We start from the raw sequence: 17334 nt of genomic DNA, 5'->3' as shown, positions 1-17334 counted from the left end.
AGCGCCACATTGATGCCAGTCTTATCGCGCTCGGCAGATGAGTTTGCTTAACCTCGTGGTCGCTTGTTAGAACTCCGTTACGCCCGGTGAAGCCTCGCATTGGCATGGCGAGCACGGACAAAGCTTTTCTTTGGCGCAAAAACGCTTGCGAGTCCACTTTGTTTGTTTCAATATCATTTTCTGGAACAATAACGCAATACTTTTTTGTCATCCCCCACGTTTGGTTTTGTTGTCGCGTCACGTCTAACTAGCACAAAGCAAGCGATAATTAGCATTTCATTAAACTAATAAACATTAAACTAACTAATTTAAATAAACTAACTAGCAATCAATTAAACTAAAGCATTTATATGAACGTTGCCTTGCCTTAAAATGTATTTTAATACCAATATAAGTTGGTGATGATTTTGGATAGTCAGAATTTTTTTTCTGATTTGAGACAATTAGCATTTCTTGACGAGCAACAGAAGCTAAAACACACATTTATATATACAATAAATACTGTCCAACTCTTAATTACCGATTCCGATATCAACCTGATTGTTACGATCCGCTGCCCGGATCATAGTTTGTTTATGTTTTAGTCACGTGTTTTCAGCACCTTGATTTTGTTTGTTTTCAGTTGCCATGTCAACCGATTACATGCACCTGCCTCTGGTTAGTGTTCGGGACGCGCACCTGTTGCCCGGGCACTAATCAGAGGGCTATTTAGTCTTTGCCCTGGCCTCACTCGGTCTGGCTTCCTAGTTTGTTCCCATACAACTAATAACGACTACTTAGATTTCATGCTATGCTATTTTTTCCTGCTAGCTCCCACGCTAGTCCTTTTGTTTTGCCTTTTGTGCTACGTGCATGTCTTTTTGTTATTCACCATATGATTTATATTTAAAATAAATCATTTTTCTACCTGCAAGCTGTGTCCGAAGCCGTCTGCATCCTTGGGAGAACCACATCCGCATCACTATGCGACCCAGTCGTTTCACTGATACCGATATATACAGTCGTGGAATTAACACATTATTATGCCTAATTTTATTGTGATGCCCCGCTGGATGCATTAAACAATGTAACAAGGTTTTCCAAAATATATCAACTCAAGTTATGGGAAAAAAAATGGCAACATGGCATTGCCATATTTATTATTGAAGTCACAAAGTGCATTATCTTTTTTTAACATGCCTCAAAACAGCAGCTTGGAATTTGGGACATGCTCTCCCTGAGAGAGCATGAGGAGGTTGAGGTGGGCGGGGTTTGGGGGGGGGGGCGAGGTTGAGGTGGGATAGTGCTGCAGGGGATTCTGGGTATTTGTTCTGTTGTGTTTATGTTGTGCTACGGTGCGGATGTTCTCCCGAAATGTGTTTGTCATTCTTGTTTGGTGTGGGTTCACAGCGTGGCGCATATTTGTAACAGTGTTAAAGTTGTTTATACGGCCACCCTCTGTGTGACCTGTGTGGCTGTTGACCAAGTATGACTTGCATTCAATTGTGTGTGTGAAAAGCCGTAGATATTATGTGACCGGGCCGGCACGCAAAGGCAGTGCCTTTAAGGCACGCCCCCCCAATATTGTTGTCAGCGTGGAAATCGGGAGAAATTCGGGAGAATGGTTGCCCCGGGACATTTTCGGGAGGGGCACTGAAATTCGGGAGTCTCCCGGGAAAATCGGGAGGGTTGGCATAATTCTCCCTATGTCCGTGGACTTTAAAAAGTCAAAACTTTACTTTTTGAAACCGATACCGATAATTTCCGATATTACATTTTAAAGCATTTATGAAGAAACTAGCTAAAATGTACATTTCTATAAACATTGTTTTGCTAGGAAATGGAATTTATACTGAAGTACTAAAACTTCCTAAGCCTGTGTTGATGTCGTTGGACGGCAGCCATACAACTTCTCAGCTGCATAAATTGTGCGGTGTTGTTGCTAGGAATTAAATGGCGCCCCCTATGGGTTGTGGTCAAATTGCTTGCCTGTCTTGAATTTCCAATCATTTCTACAACTCTTATTTTTTTGTGATAGAGTGATTGGAGCACATACTTGTTGGTCACAAAAAACATTCTTGAAGTTTGGTTCTTTTATGAATTTATTATGGGTCGACTGAAAATGTGAGCAAATCTGCTGGGTCAAAAGTATACATACAGCAATGTTAATATTTGGTTACATGTCCCTTGGCAAGTTTCACTGCAATAAGACACTTTTGGTAGCCATCCACAAGCTTCTGGCTGAATTTTTGACCACTCCTCTTGACAAAATTGGTGCAGTTCAGCTAAATGTGTTGGTTTTCTGACACGGACTTGTTTCTTCAGCATTGTCCACACGTTTAAGTCAGGACTTTGGGAAGGCCATTCTAAAACCTTAATTCTAGCCTGATTTAGCCATTCCTTTACCACTTTTGACGTGTGTTTGGGGTCATTGTCCAGTTGGAACACCCAACTGCGCCCAAGACCCAACCTCCGGACTGATGATTTTAGATTGTCCTGAAGAATTTGGAGGTAATCCTCCTTTTTCATTGTCCCATTTAAGGCACCAGTTCCATTGGCAGCAAAACAGGCCCAGAGCATAATACTACCACCACCATGCTTGACGGTAGGAGTGGTGTTCCTGGGAATAAAGGCCTCACCTTTTCTCCTCTAAACATATTGCAGGGTATTGTGGCCAAAAAGCTAAATTTTTGTTTCATCTGACCACAGAACTTTCCTCAAGAAGGTCTTATCTTTGTCCATGTGATGTCATATATTTGGTAGAAAATGGATGTATGGATGTATATATATATATAGATGAAATAGTCTTGTGATTTTTTTCCCCACACATACATATATTGCGCTCTACTACGGTATCGAGCACTATTTTTTGGATAACCTTATTAAGACATATATATATATATATATATATATATATATATATATATATATATATATATATATATATATATATATATATATACAGTGGGGCAAAAAAGTATTTAGTCAGCCACCAATTGTGCAAGTTCTCCCACTTAAAATGATGACAGAGGTCTGTAATTTTCATCATAGGTACACTTCAACTGTGAGAGACAGAATGTGAAAAGAAAATCCAGGAATTCACATTGTAGGAATTTTAAAGAATTTATTTGTAAATTATGGTGGAAAATAAGTTTTTGGTCAATAACAAAAATTCAACTCAATACTTTGTAATATAACCTTTGTTGGCATTAACAGAGGTCAAACGATTACTATAGGTCTTTACCAGGTTTGCACACACAGTAGCTGGTATTTTGGCCCATTCCTCCATGCAGATCTTCTCGAGAGCAGTGATGTTTTGGGGCTGTCGCCGAGCAACACGGACTTTCAACTCCCTCCACAGATTTTCTATGGGGTTGAGGTCTGGAGACTGGCGAGGCCACTCCAGAGCTTCTTAAAGAAGAAGTTACAGGTCTGTGAGAACCAGAGATCTTCCTTGTTTGAAGTGACCAAATACTTATTTTCCACCATAATTTACAAATAAATTCTTTAAAATTCCTACAATGTGAATTCCTTGATTTTTTTTTTTCACATTCTGTCTGTCACAGTTGAAGTGTACCTATGATGAAAATTACAGACCTCTGCCATTATTTTAAGTGGGAGAACTTGCACAATCGGTGGCTAACTAAATACTTTTTTGCCCCACTGTATATATTCCGAGCGCAATGATGTCATGTTATCGATGGGAAAATGTGCTAGGAGACCCCGAGAGTAACAAGTGGTAGAAAATGGATTAGAAAGGACAGATTTTAAAAATTATAATAAAAAATGTTTATATATATACGCAGGTCGTAGTTTGGGGACCCCTGAATTAGACAGAGACTTGTGAACAATTACTTGCTAAGTACCGCCGCCTGCTAAGATGTTTTTTTTTTTTTTTTGTGGCGACCATGTTTTTCAACCAATCTTGTTCAAATTGTACACACATGTGCTTGCCAGTCCCCGGAAGGTGCATACCAAATTTGGTGTGATCTTAACAAAGCACCATAAAGTGACATGCGTTGTTTTGCAGGGCACACTGAGCTGCGTGAGACATTTCAAGTCCACTTTTAAGGTCGAACTTTAGGGTTCAAGACCAGCGCCACCGTGTGGTGTGTTGGTCAGAAAAATAATAGCACCGACAACACCGCAGGTGTGCATGTTTTGACAAGATGTCGCCCTTTCTGTGCCCAGCATGTCATGACAACAAGGGGGCGTGGTCATTTTCTCACATGTCTGCTGGGTTGTCACTAAAATGACATCATGAAAGTCAGCTGGGGTAGGTTCCTGCTTCCCCCAATAGAAAATGGATGGATGGTTTCCTTCTGTTCTCTCTCCATGATCCCCACCAGCGCTGCTTCATTAGCGTTAGCTTCATTTGAATTGAATATTTCCACTAAATTGAATCCATGATTATTTCAAACGGGGAGTCAGAAATACCCTGACGGGGGTGGGAAGAATTCAATTAAAACAACTTTTGTTTACGCCGTTGCCTTCATTACGTCGTGTTGACGTTCATCTTGTCGCAGTGCACATCGTTTGCCGTAATGCGGCGTGAACAGCAGGCAGCGGCGGCGGCGTTGTTTCCCCCGCATCCAATTCAATTCCCTGTAATGACGGCGCGGCTAAGCCGGAGGAATTCGATTAGCTCAAATGTGATTGGGGCTATGTAACAAGCTCGAAGGACACAAAAACACACGATGGGTGTTTGACTCCGTGCGAATACGAGTGTTTGTGACAAACAACATCAGCAGTCATGGACGTCCATCCTGTTACGATCCGCTGCCCGGATCATAGTTTGTTTATGTTTGAGTCACATGTTTTCAGCACCTTGATTTTGTTTGTGTTCAGTTGCCATGTCAACTGATTACATTCACCTGCCTCTGGTTAGTGTTCGGGACGCGCACCTGTTGCCCGGGCGCTAATCAGAGGGCTATTTAGTCTTTGCCCTGGCCTCACTCGGTCTGGCTTCCTAGTTTGTTCTTACACAACTGATGACGACAACTTTGATTCCCGCTAGCTTTTCACGCTATGCCATTTTGCCTGCTAGCTCCCACGCTAGTCCTTTTGTTTTTGCCTTTTGCTATTTGCACGTCTTTTGTTTGTTCATCGAATGATTTATATTTTAAATAAATCATTTTCCTACCTGCAAGCTGTGTCCGAAGCCGTCTGCATCCTTGGGAGAACCACACCCGCATCACTATGCGACCACGTCGTCACACATCCACAGCCAAACCACGTTCTATGAGCAGCCGTGTTTTTTCTGAATGACCTCAGTTTACTGAGCGAGCGAACAAACATCAAACTCTGAACTCGGGACGTACTCGCTCCACATAACTCGTACTCGACCCCGACTTAAACAAGTTGAAAAACTTATTGGGGTGTTACCATTTAGTGGTCAATTGTACGGAATATGTACTTCACTGTGCAATCTACTAATAAAAGTTTCAATCAATCAATCAAACTCTGCTGTAATCCTGCAATGTCCCTGACTTTGTTGGATTATTTCCAGTCTTACAGATTTGGTACCGATTTCACGAAAAATCAAACAGTACCATATTTTTATCCCATTTTTACACATATTCATAGTATCAGTCAATCAATCAAAGTGTATTTATATAGCCCTAAGTGTCTCAAAGGGCTGCACAAGCCACAACGACATCCTCGGCTCAGATCCCACATCAGGGCAAGGAAAAACTCAACCCAATTGGGGTTACAATGAGAAACTTTGGAGGGGACCTCAGGTGTGAGTAAAACTACTACTTGGAGGCATGTTACAATCAAAGAGCTGGTGCGTAATAAGTACAAACCCCGTTTCCATACGAGTTGGGGAATTGTGTTAGATGTAAATATAAACGGAATACAATGATTTGCAAATCCTTTTCAACTCATATTCAGTTGAATGCTGTCAGAGTTTGCTGGTGACGAACCCCAAGATGCAGAGATGACGGCAGGCATTGAGCGAGAAAACATGATTTAATACTATAGCAAAAAAAACAACAAAAGGGAACAAACAAAAGGCGCACACAAGGCGGAGAACAAACTTGGCTATGAACTAAAATAGCACAAAGGCTAACTGTGGACAAGAAACAAAAACACTTACTGTGACACGAAGGAACTGGGACATGAGCAGAGTGAAACAAAAGTAGACAGAGCTACAACGACAAGTATTAAGACAGGTAGTAGTGACAATGACAATGACAATAATCCAGCAGTGACTGGAGGGTAGGGCAGGTATAAATAGCAGCTGGCTGATTGACACCAGGTGTGGCCAGGTGCCAATCACCCACAGCTGAGGGGACACAGCACTCAGGGAGACAAACAGGAAACAGAACCAAAACAAGAGCGCTGACAGGAAATACTACACACACAGAGGAAAAACTAAAACACAACCAAACTGTCAGGGGCAAGCCTGACAAATGCACTACAAAGACAAGATATTTGATGTTCAAACTCATAAACTTTATTTTTTTTTTTGCAAATAATAATTAACTTAGAATTTCATGGCTGCAACACGTGCCAAAGTAGTTGGGAAAGGGCATGTTCACCACTGTGTTACATGGCCTTTCCTTTTAACAACACTCAGTAAACGTTTGGGAACTGAGGAGACACATTTTTTAAGCTTCTCAGGTGGAATTATTTCCCATTCTTGCTTGATGTACAGCTTAAGTTGTTCAACAGTCCGGGGGTCTCCGTTGTGGTATTTTAGGCTTCATAATGCGCCACACATTTTCAATGGGAGACAGGTTTGGACTACAGGCAGGCCAGTCTAGTACCCGCACTCTTTTACTATGAATCCACGCTGTTGTAACACGTGGCTTGGCATTGTCTTGCAGAAATAAGCAGGGGCGTCCATGGTAACGTTGCTTGAATGGCAACATATGTTGCTCCAAAACCTGTATGTACCTTTCAGCATTAATGGCACCTTCACAGATGTGTAAGTTACCCATGTCTTGGGCACTAATACACCCCCATACCATCACAGATGCTGGCTTTTCAACTTTGCGCCTATAACAATCCGGATGGTACTTTTCCTCTTTGGTCCGGAGGACACGACGTCCACAGTTTCCAAAAACAATTTGAAATGTGGACTCGTCAGAACACAGAACACTTTTCCACTTTGTATCAGTCCATCTTAGATGAGCTCAGGCCCAGCAAAGCCGACGGCGTTTCTGGGTGTTGTTGATAAACGGTTTTCGCCTTGCATTGCAGAGTTTTAACTTGCACTTACAGATGTAGCGACCAACTGTAGTTACTGACAGTGGGTTTCTGAAGTGTTCCTGAGCCCATGTGGTGATATCCTTTACACACTGATGTCGCTTGTTGATGCAGTACAGCCTGAGGGATCGAAGGTCACGGGCTTAGCTGCTTACGTGCAGTGATTTCTTCAGATTCTCTGAACCCTTTGTTGATATTACGGACCGTAGATGGTGAAATCCCTAAATTCCTTGCAATAGCTGGTTGAGAAAGATTTTTCTTAAACTGTACAACAATTTGCTCACGCATTTGTTGACAAAGTGGTGACTCTCGCCCCATCCTTGTTTGTGAATGACTGAGCTTTTCATGGAATCTACTTTTATACCCAATCATGGCACCCACCTGTTCCCAATTTGCCTGTTCACCTGTGGGATGTTCCAAATAAGTGTTTGATGAGCATTCCTCAACTTTATCAGTATTTATTGCCACCTTTCCCAACTTCTTTGTCACGTGTTGCTGGCATCAAATTCTAAAGTTAATGATTATTTGCAAAAAAAAAAAAAAAAATGTTTATCAGTTTGAACATCAAATATGTTGTTTTTGTAGCATATTCAACTGAATATGGGTTGAAAATGATTTGCAAATCATTGTATTCCGTTTATATTTACATCTAACACAATTTCCCAACTCATATGAAAACGGGGTTTGTACAATACCTACAGTATTAACACTTTTTAGGGCGCAACAAAAGGCTAGATTTAACAGAGAAAACTGACTAGCCAACACACCATAAACTATACACTACTGCCATCTAACGTCTTGAACTTGCAACTCTCACCGTAACTTATTGTCATACTTTCAAATGAGACTCAGAAATGTGATAATAAAGCAAGACATAACAACGAGACAACAGTTATCATAATCAGCTTTTTTTTATTTTTTTTATTTTATTTTTTGTCCTGTCCAGCTTCTCAGGCAAATCATATAGTTGATGTAGATGCCCATATCGGCTGTTCAGATTTACTTTACAAAAGAGAAGTGTAGGATACTTCTCTTGTTGCCTTATTTGTATTTGACTTTATTAAATGTATTTATATTATCATTTGGTGCAGCCGGTGCCGGAGCAGGAGGGGATAGAAAGAGAAAAAAAAAGAAGACAGAGGGGGAAATTGTGGGGACAAGAGGGGGATTAGATAGAGAGACAAAAACAACAACAGCAAATACAACAACAACAACAATAGAGCAACATCAGCAAATACGACATGTACAAATATGATGGTAAAAGTGATAGCAAATAAGTAGTTAGCGAAAATAAAAAATAATACAAAAATGACAACAAATGACTACAAATGGAGCAATACAAATACCAATAGAAATAGCGCTATTGATAATGAACAATACCAATAATTTACCTCTATTATCAACAATACAGTTGTTCAAATGCAACAATACTTATACGTAATGATAACTTGAGATACAAAAGAATGCAGAAAAATGGAGGGGGAGAAAGAGAAGCAACCTATATTAACCTTGTAGATTGTTATAGTAACAATAGGTTAAGCTTTGTCAGTGTGCCATGTGTTATACCCAGTTTACTCTAGGGCAACAACGTTAATATATGTTTGATCAGCTCATTTTTAAATGTTGCAATTATAAATGATATTTTATTATGTAAAAGAAGGGTGCCCATTACGTCGATCGTGGAGGTTGTGTCAGTCGATCGGCAGCAAGGCATTAAAACAATTAAGTAATGACTGCCGCCACCTTGTGCGATAGAAATAACCGCAATAATTCAAAAAAGGACCAGAAATCATGCGCCAAGTCAAAAAAAATTGCAGTAAAATGGCACAAAATGTGAATGCCAAGTGTGGACGCAGGTCAGAGAGATGGGATGAATAGCCACGAGTAAGGCCGCATAAAAATATATTCACTGGCTGTCATGTTTATTTTGTCCAATCAGAAGTCTGACAAATCAATTATTGTTTATACACATATCAAAAAAAGCACAGATTTTACGGAAAAAAGTTTCTGTGTGGACGACAGAACCAAATATCATACTTGCCAACCTTGAGACCTCCGATTTCGGGAGGTGGGGGGGCGTGGTTGGGGGCGTGGCTAAAAGGGGAGGAGTATATTTACAGCTAGAATTCACCAAGTCAAGTATTTCATATATATATATATGTATATATATATATATATATATATATATATATATATATATATATAAGAAATACTTGACGTTCAGTGAATTGTAGCTATATATATATATATATATATATATATATATATGTATATATATATATATATATATATATATATATATATATATATATATATATATATATATGTATATATATATGTATATATTTATTTTATTATATATATATATATATATATATATATTTTATTATTTATATATATATATATATATATATACAAAAAAAAAAAAAAAAAAAAATATATATATATATATATATATATATATATATATATATATATATATATATATATAAAATAAATACTTGAATTTCAGTGTTCATTTATTTACACATATACACACACACATAACACTCATCTACTCATTGTTGAGTTAAGGGTTGAATTGTCCATCCTTGTTCTATTCTCTGTCACTATTTTTCGAACCATGCTGGACACCCTCTCTGATGATGCATTGCTGTGTGGCACGCACAAAAGTGCTTTCATGAAATGCACTAGATGGCAGTATTGTCCTGTTTAAGAGTGTCACCACATTGCTGTTTACGGCAGACGAACTGCTTTACGGTATACAAAAAAGTGACTGCTGTTGTTGTGTGTTGTTGCCACGCTGGGAGGACGTTAATGAAACTGCCTAACAATAAACCCACATAAGAAACCAAGAACTCGCCCTCCATCATTCTATAGTTATAACGTGATTGGGCAGGTACGCTTTTTTATATTGTGGAGGACCTGAGTCCGCCTGAATTTCGGGTGATTTTCGGGAGAAAATTTGTCCCGGGAGGTTTTCGGGAGAGGCGCTGAATTTCGGGAGTCTCCCGGAAAATCCGGGAGGGTTGGCAAGTATGCCAAATATTAGCGTTTGTGTGGCCATAACGCTAGCGAATCAGGAGTCACTCCTGTTTGATCACAAGACTTGTGATGAAGGCCAGTGGTAACAAGGCAGGAGAAACCCAATCTGACAGCAGATGGAGTTTCCAGCACATTTGGGAGATAAAGCTCCAAGAAGCAGAAGGGTTACGGGGCAGAAAGTAAAGGGGAAGGGATTCCGTTCCCCTGGCGTGGGATCAGAGGGCTTAGGTGGCAAGACAACAAAAACAGGAACGTGTTTGACTGGGAGCAGCAGGAGGAGATTGAAGGAAGTCATATTTGCAATTCAGAGCAAGAAGCCATGTTGGATGGAGTGTGAGATCCGTCATGTCCACAGAGACATGATGTCTCCAAAGAGCACAATGTACAGTTTGGTCAGAGTTTCTAGAATCTTCTGTCTCGACTTTTAAACTCAGTCAATCAATGTTTATTTATATAGCCCTAAATCACAAGTGTCTCAAAGGGCTGCACAAGCCACAACGACATCCTCGGTACAGAGCCCACATAAGGGCAAGGAAAAACTCACCCCAGTGGGACGTCGATGTGAATGACTATGAGAAACCTTGGAGAGGACCGCATATGTGGGTAACCCCCCCCCCCCCTCTAGGGGAGACCGAATGCAATGGATGTCGAGTGGGTCTAACATAATATTGTGAGAGTACAGTCCATAGTGGATCCAACATAATAGTAAGAGTCCAGTCCATAGTGGGGCCAGCAGGAAACCATCCCGAGCGGAGACGGGTCAGCAGCGCAGAGATGTTCCCAACCGATACACAGGCGAGCGGTCCACCCCGGGTCCTGACTCTGGACAGCCAGCACTTCATCCGTGGCCACCGGACCTGTGTCTCCCCCTCCACAAGGGATAGGGGGGAGCAGAGGAGAAAAGAAAAGAAACGGCAGATCAACTGGTCTTAAAAAGGGGGGCTATTTAAAGGCTAGAGTATACAAATGAGTTTTAAGATGGGACTTAAATGCTTCTACTGAGGTAGCATCTCTAACTGTTACCGGGAGGGCATTCCATAGTACTGGAGCCCGAATAGAAAACACTCTATAGACCGCAGACTTTTTTGGGGCTCTGGGAATCACTAATAAGCCAGAGTTCTTTGAACGCAGATTTCTTGCCGGGACATATGGTACAATCTTTAAACAACACATTTATTGAGTTTGAATATACAAACGTTTGTACATGACGAGTCATAGGTGGCTGGGGTCAAAGTTCAGTTCAAGTCACGTGATTTTCAACAACCTCTGTTGAACATTTTAGCTGGATAGATGGATGGATTGGTGGAAGGATGGATTGGTGGAAGGATGCGCGGATGGATGTGGCTAGATGGACGTATGGGTGAATAGGTGGGAATGTGGGTTGATGGATGGATGGATGGATGGATAGATAGGTGGGTGGATCGTGGATGAACAGATGGATGTGGATGGATGAACGAATGGGTGGATAGATGGGTGGGAGTGTGGGTTGGTGGATGGATGGAAGGGTGGATTAGGATGAATGGGTGTGTGCATGGTTGGGTGTATGGGTTTGTTGATGGATGGATGATGGCTGATGGACATGGATGAATGTGTGCAAGGGGGATGTAGGCTTGGTTAATAGATGATTGGATGGATGGGTTGATGGTAGATTGGCGGATGGACATGGATGGATGGATTTGTGGATAGGTTGGTTAAAAGATGGATAATGGCTGGATGGATAGTGGATGGATGGATGGTTGGTTGGGTGAGTGAGTGAGTGAGTTGGTGGGTGTGTGGAGAGTGTGATGGGATGGTGAGTGGATGGATTATAGATAGAAAAAAAAGTAAACAAAAATGTATAAATAAATACAATAAAAAAATTCAATGAAAAAATTATAAAAATAACACATTCTCATCATAGGTGCATGTCAATAAATACAAATAACTATAATTGACCATTTCAGGACTTTAAGACTAAAATAACAACTGAATACACTTTCCAAATCTATTCAAATTTTATGAGCTATTAGTGTGTAAGTCAGTGGTCACCAACCTTTTTGAGCTCAAGATCCCTGGTCTTATCCAAAAACCCAGTACAGGCCAAAAGTTTGGGCAAACCTTCTCCTTCAATGCATTTTCTTTATATTCATGACTATTTACATTGTAGATTGTCACTGAAGGCATCAAAACTAAGAATGAACACATGTGGAGGTATGTACTTAACAAAAAAAGGTGAAATAACTGAAACTATTCTAGTTTCTTCAAAATAGCCACCCTTTGCTCTGATTACTTTTTCGCCCACTCTTGGCATTCTCTCGATGAGCTTTAAGAGGTAGTCACCTGAAATGGGTTTCACTTCACAGGTGTGCTTGAAGCTCATGGAGAGAATGCCAAGAGTGTGCAAAGCAGTAATCAGAGTCATCAAAGTGCGGCTATTTTGAAGAAAATTGAATATAAACATGTTTTCAGTTATTTCACCTTTTTTTGTTAAGTACATAACTCCACATGTGTTCATTCATAGTTTTGATGCCTTCAGTGACAATCGACAATGTAAATAGTCATAATGATAATGATAAATGGGTTGTACTTGTATAGCGCTTTTCTACCTTCAAGGTACTCAAAGCGCTTTGACACTACTTCCACATTTACCCATTCACACACACATTCACACACTGATGGAGGGAGCTGCCATGCAAGGCGCTAACCAGCACCCATCAGGAGCAAGGGTTAAGTGTCTTGCTCAGGACACAACGGACATGACGAGGTTGGTACTATGTGGGGATTGAACCAGGGACCGTCGGGTTGCGCACGGCCACTCTTCCACTGCTCCACGCCGTCATGAAAATAAAGGAAACGCATTGAATGAGGAGAAGGTGTGTCCAACCTTTTGACCTGTACAATATATATATATATATATATATATATAGAGAGAGAGAGAGAGAGAGAGAGAGAGAGATGGCAGGCCGATATTATCGGCCGATAAATGCGTTAAAATGTAATATCGGAAATTATTGGTATCGGTTTTCTTATTATCGGTATCGTTTTTTTTTTTTTTTTTTTTTTAATGAAATCAACATAAAAAACAACAACACAAGATACACTTACAATTAGTGCACCAACCCAAAAAACCTCCCTCCCCCATTCACACTCATTCACACAAAAGGGTTGTTTCTTTCTGTTATTAATATTCTGGTTCCTACATTATATATCAATATATATCAATACAGTCTGCAAGGGATACAGTCCGTAAGCACACATGATTGTGCTGGTCCACTAATAGTACTAACCTTTAACAGTTAATTTTACTCATTTTCATTAATTACTAGTTTCTATGTAACCGTTTTTATATTGTTTTACTTTCTTTTTTATTCAAGAAAATGTTTTTAATGTATTTATCTTATTTTATTAATTCTTTTAAAAAGTACCTTATCTTCACCATACCTGGTTGTCCAAATTAGGCATAATAATGTGTTAATTCCACGACTGCATATATCGGTTGATATCGGTATCGGTAATTAAAGAGTTGGACAATATCGGAGTATCGGATATCGGCAAAAAGCCATTATCGGACATCCCTATATATATATATATATATATATATATATATATATATATATATATATGTATGTGTGGGGAAAAAAAATCACAAGACTATTTCATCTCTACAGGCCTGTTTCATGAGGGGGGTACCCTCAATCGTCAGGAGATTTTAATGGGAGCATTCGCATACCATGGTTTATATAGGGCACAGAGTGGGTGGGTACAGGCTGGCCTAGGGGCGTGGTGATTGGTTCATGTGTTACCTAGGAGGTGTTTCCGTCTATGGCGGCATGTTGTTACAATTTCGCTGCGCTTGTTGAGGGATGACAGGTCTGGACGGTAAATAATAAACAGTTTCTCTTTCAAGCATAGGTTGCATCTTTTATTACCACTATTGTAAGGTGTGCTGGATGCAAGAATTTGCCATGTTATTGAATATTCAACATTATTGTCTTTGAGGTCCCAAATGTGTTTGCTGAGTTCTGTGGTATTTCGCAGGTTTTTGTTCCTGAAAGAAGCCTTGTGGTTGTTCCATCTGGTTTTGAATTCACCCTCGGTTAATCCTACATATGTGTCGGATGTGTTAATGTCCTTGCGTATTACCTTAGATTGGTAGACAACTGATGTTTCTTTCAGGAACAAAAACCTGCGAAATACCACAGAACTCAGCAAACACATTTGGGACCTCAAAGACAATAATGTTGAATATTCAATAACATGGCAAATTCTTGCATCCAGCACACCTTACAATAGTGGTAATAAAAGATGCAACCTATGCTTGAAAGAGAAACTGTTTATTATCTACCGTCCAGACCTGTCATCCCTCAACAAGCGCAGCGAAATTGTAACAACATGCCGCCATAGACGGAAACACCTCCTAGGTAACACATGAACCAATCACCACGCCCCTACGCCAGCCTGTACCCACCCACTCTGTGCCCTATATAAACCATGGTATGCGAATGCTCCCATTAAAATCTCCTGACGATTGAGGGTACCCCCCTCATGAAACAGGCCTGTAGAGATGAAATAGTCTTGTGATTTTTTTTCCCCACACATACATATATTGCGCTCTACTACGGTATCGAGCACTATTTTTTGGATAACCTTATTAAGACATATATATATATATATATATATATATATAGCATAGTTTTTGTTTTTTAAAGACAACGTTTTGTGTTGTTGTCATTGGCTAATGTCAACATTTTGGCTTTTTCTCACTGTTTCTTGCTGTTTTACCAATTTCTGCTAGTGTTTAATGTTTGTTTTTTTGTAATGTGCGTAGGGCCAACGACAATCGAGTCAGGGGCCACAGATGGCCCTTATGCCACATTTTGGCCATCCTTGCTGTAGAAGCTAATTTTATAAATTTCTAATATTTTCGTGACGGACCAAAAGATCGACGGGTGAAATCGCGATTGATGGGTTGGCGAGCCCTGGTATAAGTGTATATACAGTCATTTACATACACAATGACTCACTTTTTAAACATTAGGAAACATCGTTAAATCACCAAGGCAAAAGACAAAATCAAAAACTAAGAGAAATGTTTGAATTAATACCGTATTTTCCGCACCATAAGGCGCCCTGGGTTAAAAGCCGCGCCTTCAATGAACGGCATATTTCAAAACTTTGTCCACCTATAAGCCGCCCGGTGTTGTAAGCCGCATCTAACTGCGCTAAAGGAATGTCAAAAAAACAGTCAGATAGGTCAGTCAAACTTTAATAATATATTAAAAACCAGCGTTCTAACAACTCTGTTCACTCCCAAAATGTACGCAAATGTGCAATCACAAACATACGTATATCAACATGGACAGAGCTGCGTGAAAAAAGCCACCCGGCCTCTTCGCGTAAACTTAAACTTACCTTAACCACTCGCTCATCTTTTCTTCATCCATCCCTTCGAGTTAGCTTTTATGATGACGCCGGCTGGAAAGGTCTCTTTTGGCAAGGTCTTCCTTTTGAATATCACCATGGGTGGAAGTTTCTGGCCATTAGCATGGCAAGCTAGAACCACAGTGAAGGATGACTTCTCATTCCCTGTGGTGCGAATATTCACCGTACGTGCTCCCGTTGTATCCAGTGCGGTTCACAGGAATATCAGTTGCTGTGAAATAGTACCGGTAATCCGTGTGCGGATGGAGAGATTGCGTCTTTTCATGAACCGGATCCCTGACGCTTAGTAGGAGCCATTTTGTGGTCTTTACAGATGTAAACACACAAAGGAAATGAAACGTACGGTGATATCCGCGCGCTTTTTCTTCTTCTACGCGGGCGGGTGGTTGCTTACAGTAGAAGAAGAAGCGCTTCCTGTTCTATGGGGGCGGGTGCTTACCTTGGCGGTTGCTTGCGTAGAAGAAGAAGCGCTTCCTGTTCTACCGGGAAAAAAGATGGCGGCTGTTTACCGAAGTTGCGAGATCGAAACTTTATGAAAATGAATCGTAATATTAATCCGTATATAAAGCGCACCGGGTTAAAAGCCGCACTGTCAGCTTTTGAGTAAATTTGTGGTTTTTAGGTGCGGCTAATAGTGCGGAAAATACGGTAATGATTTTAAAATGAAGTATGTTGAAATATTGGGGTGAAAATCTGACGCTTTGAAAAAAAGCAAAGACCAATCAATAACGATCAATGCATGCAGTGCATTGATTAATATTATTGGACTGGGATTCTTTCCATTTGGATGTATGAGTTCCTTCACGTCAGGTGACCAAGGTGAAAGGTCAACGCCTTCCCTTGTCCCTTCTCACGCGTCTTCTTCCCGTCCCGTTCGTTCCCCAGATGCCAAGAAGCAGAAGAAAGAAGGCAAGAAGCGAGAGCGCGGCCAGATGGACTGACGGCCGCCCTGGGCGAGGACGACGACGGTGAAGACCGAAAGGAGGAGGATGAAGACGACGACTGCTCCAACATGGCCGCCGGTCCGCCCGTCTCGTAGGCCGTGCAGATTTGTCCTGTAGTGTTTGACGCTAGCGGTTACTTGTGTTCTTACTTAGCTTCATTAATGCCAGCAAAAACCTGTTCAAAAGTCCAGATGTTAACTCCTACTGACAACACAAAAACTGTACATGACCTTTAACCTCTTAACTATGCTGCTTTTCTTTCATTTTTTGGTTGCCTCAATTTGCCCCATTTTTAATCCTCATTAACATCTAAGCTAACCCCCCCCCCCCTCACCCCCATGACCCCGCCCCCTTCCTTCCCAGAAGAAATTAATAAAAGAAGACATTTCAAACATTTTTTTTATTGTTATTAGTATCAACATTTCCATCCTGAAAGAATATGGCACAGTTGAAGCACTAAATGACGTGAAAAATCAATACCACGGTTACTCTACAGGGGGCGCTGTCGACAGGGAGAAAGGGAAGGGGGCGGGGCTTGGGGGGGGGGGAGGGTCAGGCTTCATAGATATTAGCTATTAAACACACACATTATGTACATTTTCCAACAGACTTATATCGATCATTTCGTATATATAATTCAATATTTACAGCGCCAACAACTAAGCCACACGTCACAGGAAACAAGCACAGACATGAGCAGCAGGCTACTTGTGCGCCCCCTAGCGCCCAA

General features: G+C 40.7%; 1 protein-coding gene across 1 annotated transcript in view; it reads left to right on the top strand.

The window, feature by feature from the left end:
• The window catches only part of ptn (pleiotrophin), a 91728-nt gene extending 74727 nt beyond the window's left edge, over nt 1–17001 (top strand). The window contains exon 5 of the mRNA XM_061959635.1: nt 16546–17001. Coding sequence (XP_061815619.1) covers nt 16546–16601 — 56 coding nt within the window. The 3' untranslated portion in view covers nt 16602–17001. The remainder of the gene's footprint in view (nt 1–16545) is intronic.
• The last annotated feature ends 333 nt before the right edge of the window (nt 17002–17334 follow it).

Source organism: Nerophis lumbriciformis, linkage group LG05 (genome assembly GCF_033978685.3).
Source record: "Nerophis lumbriciformis linkage group LG05, RoL_Nlum_v2.1, whole genome shotgun sequence".
In the NCBI taxonomy this organism is placed as follows: Eukaryota; Metazoa; Chordata; class Actinopteri; order Syngnathiformes; family Syngnathidae; genus Nerophis; species Nerophis lumbriciformis.
Note: the sequence above shows the minus strand (reverse complement) of the source record. Positions and strands in the feature narration are given on the sequence as shown.